The sequence below is a fragment of the Pezoporus flaviventris genome, unplaced genomic scaffold, assembly GCF_033815535.1.
Source record: "Pezoporus flaviventris isolate CSIRO_AGI_PZ_B2104156 unplaced genomic scaffold, CSIRO_AGI_Pfla_v1 ptg000047l, whole genome shotgun sequence".
Classification (NCBI taxonomy): Eukaryota; Metazoa; Chordata; class Aves; order Psittaciformes; family Psittacidae; genus Pezoporus; species Pezoporus flaviventris.
The window spans coordinates 5405729-5411996 of NW_026892595.1; the positions used below are offsets into that span (position 1 = coordinate 5405729).

General features: G+C 40.9%; 1 protein-coding gene across 1 annotated transcript; it reads right to left on the reverse strand.

The window, feature by feature from the left end:
- Positions 1-599: 599 nt before the first annotated feature.
- On the reverse strand, positions 600-5583 carry GJD4 (gap junction protein delta 4). Its single transcript, XM_061467983.1, has 2 exons — positions 5520-5583; positions 600-1786 (listed from the first exon to the last, which is right to left on the reverse strand). The coding sequence occupies exons 1-2, from the start codon at positions 5581-5583 to the stop codon at positions 600-602; spliced, it is 1251 nt and encodes a 416-aa protein (XP_061323967.1).
- Positions 5584-6268: the final 685 nt, after the last annotated feature.

The window sequence follows — 6268 nt, forward strand, 5'->3', positions numbered from 1 at the left end:
GTGACCAGACTGGGCCAGCTAACACCAGGGAAAGGCAGAGAAAGGTATTTCCATGGCATTGCTAACAATCAGTAAGATACGGGGGTTTTTTACACATTAACACTTTGCTACAGACAGTGTGTTTTTATTTTATTCACTGTCTACTCTTCTTGCTTGAATATCCTTTCTTCAGGGCTTTGAGAATATAGTATGAGGAGACAAATTAACCTTGTGAGAGCAGACAATGTACAACTGTGTTTAAAAGTCACATCTTTCATAAGCTCAATCTTTTGCAATAAAACAAGGTCAGGGTAAACAAGTGTTCACAAGTACTGCGGGAAAACCAGGTCAGTCACATCAGTGACAGGCAACAGCTTTTTGAAGTCACACTCAGAAAAACAAAAATGTGTTACATTTTTCAAAGAACAGTTCCCTTAATGTAATATCATTCAAACGCCAGTCCAAGGTTTTTGCTTCCTCATCAGTGGAGGAACACACCACAGTAGAATGTCTCTGCAGCATAACCACAGCTGAGGGATCTAGCTGAAACTACCTGAAACCTTGTCAGCGATGCAATGACTTGTTCTGCCAGGTTCACAGGCCAATGGTTGCTCAGGGCTTTACACCCATTCTGACTTTTTTGACCTCAAACAACTAGTACTGCTGTAATTTGATTGTGCATCAGAAGTTTTTAGCTCAGCTGAAGGGTAGTATCCTAAAAGCTTACTCTGAACTACAGAGGAAGAAACTCCAAGGTGAGACTTGATCTGAGGTCTCAAAGTCAGGGCAGTATCTTTAATGAAGTCTTGCTGAAGCGTGGGTCTCACTTGCCCACATGTAGTTCCTTGGTGGTCACCAGCGCACAAGGGTTCTTCAGCGCTATCTTCTTTAACAGCAAGATCTCCTGGTATACAAGGCTTATTGCTGTCGCTGTTAAGGTTAGTGCTAGCATTTTGCTGAGAGACCACTTCTGGATGAAGAGCAGCCTCTTCTTCCTCTTCAGAGAGAAGTGAGCAGGAGCCATCACTGGTCTGGCTGCTATTTGATACTGGATGGTCCTGATTTTGCGGTGGAGAAGAGCTACCATGCTGTACTGGGGTAAGGTGTAAAATGCACTCATTCTCTTTATGCAGGTTTGCCAGCATCTTGTTCTTTTGGTTTCTTACTGTCATTCTGTGGAGAGCACAGCAAAGATCGGCAAGGCTAAGCAGAAAGGTTAGGCTGCTGAGTCCCCAGATGAAAATCATCATGATGGATTTCTCAGTGGGCCGAGAGATATAACACTCAACCGCGCTTGTGCAAGGTGAATGGTAGCAGGAAAAGCGCTCAGGAACAAAAAATCCAAAGAGAAAATATTGCACAGCTGCAAAGGCAGCCTCAAGTAGTGTCCTAAAAAGAAGATGAACAGTATATGCCCCAGAAAAATCAAGGACACTTAGGCTGTCTGCACCACAATCCAATTTACTGACAACAACACTTCTACAGAGCTCTTTCAGGTCTTTGGGGCTTGATAAACCCTTATTCTCTTTGCATCCATGTGCCAAACAGTGCATTTTTACAATGTACCTAGCTACTTTGTGCAGAACATAAATGCTGAATGCAGCATAAGGTAGCAGGATAGACACAGTCTGAATGAGCCAGAATCTAAAGTGAGAAACAGGAGAGAAAAAGTCATAGCAAACATTGGAGCATCCTGGTTGGAGGGTGTTGCAGACAAAGCGCTCCTGCTCGTCTTGGTAGAGTGGATAGCCTGCTAATACTACCACTGCCATTCGCAGCATAATTACTAACATTAGCCAGATCTTTCCTAGAAGGGAAAAAAGGTAAGAAAAAGAGTCAGAGCACTGAGATTGAAAGGAAGGCATGTATGACAGTGATATGCTCTCTCTACGCAAAACATTTGAAGAACTGTCGTGGTTTAAACCCAGTCAGGTAACTTGTTCACTCACTCCCAGTGAGTGGTGCCAAGCTGACAACAATCAAGGTCCGTGTTCGTCTCCCCCCCCTCCCTGCACCGGGGCTCTCCCCTTCCCCGCTCCCGGAGGAACGGGGAGGAGGATCGAGAGAGTGCAACTCCTACGGGTTGAGACAAGAACAGTCCAGCAACAAATCACCACCGCTACTATCAGCTAAAACAATGATAAGGGAAAATAACAAGGGAAGAGAATACGATACCACCGGCCAAGAAAACGAGTTCCACCCGGAAGCCCCTGTCCTTCCGGGCAACTCCCAGTTACCCCCCACCCCGGGCATGACGTGCTGTGGTATGGAATACCTCCCCGGCTAGCCCGGGTCAGGCGCCCCGTCTCTGCTTCCTCACAGCTTCCCCTCCTCCCTGGCAGAGCATGAGCCTCACAAAGTCCTTGGTCAGGGTAAACATCACTTAGCAACAACCGAAAACATCGGCTTCACCAACGCTGTTCTCAAAACTAGAAGTCAAAACACAGCACTGCACCAGTTAACACAAAGGAAAAAACATGACTGCTACTGCTGAACCCAGGACAAGAACTAGCCTCTGTAATCCTCCTTAATAACTCCTCTTGAGTTGTGTTTGGACTTGGTCTGAAAGTTGTGCGAAAACGTGTTAGGTGACTCATTCCACAACCTTCATCTAGACTCGACAGTGTAGGAGTTTGACGTACAATAATCCATGCCAATGCAAACCTCAGCCTAATGAAAACCACTCTGAATATGTCCAAATCTAATAAAAAGAGTTCACAATTAAGTTAATCCCATTTCATTTACAGTTCTTCCTTGCTGTTGGGTTCATACCTCCACACCCAAATTTTGTCCAATTTTGATAATATAGATCAGCTAACACAGTATGAAACTTCTACATACACAACATTGTTCCATGACATAGTATTTGTTCTTGGTCTTGGTCATGAAATTGTATGTAAATTTTACTACAGTAAAGAAAATATCTCTGTTGTGTCTAGACTGGCAGGTACTAGTGAGCTAGTTAACAAGTGCTATGAGGAAACATATGAAAGATGTCCTACAAATGTACATCTATGTGTGTACATGTGTAGCCCAGTCATTGCTCTCTGCTGTTTCTTTAGTTGCCTCACCTTGATCACATCTTCCAACATTGGTGAGCAGCTTCTCTCTCCATTCAGACCAAAAGCTCCCTTCTGTCTTGATACCAAGACCAAGTGAAGCCTTACAAGCTTGGCATTTCATACATTGCTTACTTCATCTTTCCCTGAGTTCTTTCTTATGATTGTAGGGCTTGGTCTCATCCACTTTGATTGGAAAGATCAGGCCTTACACTTATTGCATTACAATAACACTGAAAGATCAGACATTGGTACACAATGTATCATATCTTTTGAATGAGACTATATTGTTCATTACAGTTTCTTGGAGGACTTTGGATGAAGTAGGTTCTTATAAAAAGGGTTGGTTTTTTTTTGTAGTTACACACACACTGCTGTATTACCAACAAACTTATTCATTAAAAAAAAAAGGAAAAAAAAAAAAAGAAAATAGGAGAAAAAAATCTTTTTTTTTTTTTTTTTGGACAAGACAAGAAGGCCTAAAGATACACTGCCAACAAATTGAAAATTTACTCTGTAGAAATGCATGGAAAAAAACATCTTAAGTTTAGTGCTTGGATTTCTCAAGTTTCCTTTTGAGTCCTGTCACAAGCTCCCAATATAATTAATTTAATTTAATAATCTGCTGCCTTAATTTCACATATTTTTAAAATGTGCCAAGGTAAGTGGAAAAAACCTAAACACTTATGAACAAAAAGCAAGCACACAAAACAGGGAAGAGTGATAAGATTAATTCTGTGCTTTAAGGAATGGTTAAAAAGCCAGTTGTAACTATAGACAAACAGCAAGAGTCAGTGACTTGAAAGAAGAACATTATATGGAGTTAATGACTGAGAAATGCACTGAAAATCTCAAGTCATTAATAGTGATTGCACATCTCACATGCAGACAAGGTTTTAAAGGCAGTTTGAGAAACAACACCAATACACATTCTAAAGGCTTTTTAAAAATCCAGATCCCAAAGCATTTTTTCTTATAAAGTATATGATTATTTACAGGTATTGTCTTGAATAACATTCTTTTCTGCTTTCCATAAAGCTATTTCCCTGTAGTGGGTGTGAATATTAAAATACTCAAACATTTGCTCAACACTGTATGATAGCTGCTGTTGCACTGGACATGGAGTTTAAATGCCCGATACAAACCATTTGTGGCAAGTAGGCTGATTATGGGCTAGAACAGTAAAACTGCACCCTGAAGTGGAAAAACTTCAGCTGCAATAAGGTTAAGGATATAGAAGCCATATGAGAAATGATCAGAAAAAAATTGCTGCTCCCAGCAAAATAATATATTGTTTAACCATAAATTAATTGAAGCTTTTTCATTTTACCTTTAATCATCTGAACTTTAGTGGTGGCTTTGCTGTGCTTTCAGCTTCCTGCATTTTGGTGATAGGCTGTACTGGTACTCTCTTTCCAACATTGTGTGGGTCAATAGAAAAAAAACATCTGCACAGAATCAGTAACCTTTTGTAAGCAATGTTTCATCCTTAGGTAGCATTTTTTCCCTGCAAGGACCTCAAAGTGCTTGAAGCACATTAGTTAATTAAGTTCAAAATACTACATGCTATTTCACTATCAATTTTTAATTAGAACATGTACAATAGGGAGTGCTGCTTAAGAAAAATCAATGGCTCCTTAGGAAGTAGTTTAGTATGACATACATTTTAGAGATAACCCCTCCACATATCACCTTTCCTAATGACTCAGTCTTGATTGAACATACAAGAACAAGCCCCTTCACCCCCCTCCCCTGCGCCTTAGTTGAATATTCCCTGCAATGCACAGCACAAACTACAGCAGCTGTCCATGAATGGAGGCAAAGGGTCTTTGAAAGGCCCTTGAAAGTTTTTCTCTGGCTCACACTTTGCCCAAAGTAGCCCATGAAAAAGAACAGTGTCTTATTTAAATATGGAGGAAAACGGGGAAGTGCTCAGGTGACCGCTGAGGAAAAAACAATTGTATTTCTTTTAAATCATGTGAACTTAAATCATGTGAACTTTGTTCATTTATAAAGCCTGAAAAGCAATGGTAATTAACCACAACTGGAATAAGCCAAAAACTTCTGCCTGTAAAAGAGAGGGGTTTTTTTGCCCTTTAAACTTTTTAGTTTACTGCTAAAGCTATTGCATACATTCACTTTCTGTGGTATAAATTAAAGCATTACTCCTGTGTGTTTTCACCATGATACCTACAGCAGCCATTAGAGCTGACTGGAAACTCAGGCACCAAGAGCAGCCAAATTTAAAAACCCTGTCAGAATACTGTGCATAAACTTCAGGAAAAAAAACTCTATGAGAGAAGGAGCAGGAATCTGTTTAACAAGAAAAGAAAGACATTAACCACTCATATCATTTATCTAAAGAACAGCTTCTTATTATAAGGATCACAGAGGTGTAGCTAGAAATTATCAGTAGGACATTTGGGTGGCTTCAGGATACAGAGCAGCTAAAGAAAGAAGAGGCTCTTTTAAAGTACTTACCGACAATAGTCACGTTATAGTTGAGTGTGACAATCAAAAATCCCAGCGAGTCCCAGTGTTCCATCTTTGAACAGTCTCACAATACCTCCAGCTTCTGATGTCCTAACGATTTTGGCATTTCCAAAGGAGATGAGACCTAGACAGGGAAGAAAGAAAACAAAAAAGAAAATTAATTTTAAGGGTAAAGAATGGAAATGAGCAACTTAGACACAAGGACGTATGGATCATTATTTTGATGATCTAACTGTTAGTTTGGGATGCTGAAATAAATAATCTTAAGGCTTTAACACTTCGTCTTGCTAAAGCTCTAGCTTCTCAGGTCCATTTGCTCCTACCTCTTGTGTGGATCTTCTGTCCAGACAACTGCAAGCAGACAAACAACAGCAGGAGTTATCTCTGCCATTGTAGGCTATTCTTACCCTCCGGGGCATACCAGCCTCCTGGCATTGCTGAGATGCTTCAGTGGTGAAAGACAGGGAGAGGGGAGAGAAGGAAGAAAATCATAGACCAGGAAAAGAGACCTCTCTGCAATCCCATGAGAATGCAGATGAATAATGGAAGGAAAAGGGACAGAAAAGGATGCGCATCCCTATGTTTGAAAGGCACTTTCAGCTTAGTTCACTAGAAGCTATCTTTTTGCAATTTCCCAAAGCAATTTTGTTTCTAAAGCACAGCCTCCCTGACAGGACACCATGGCCCTGTCAATCACAGCCAGACCAGCTTTCCTCCTGTGCGCTGAGCCAGCCAGC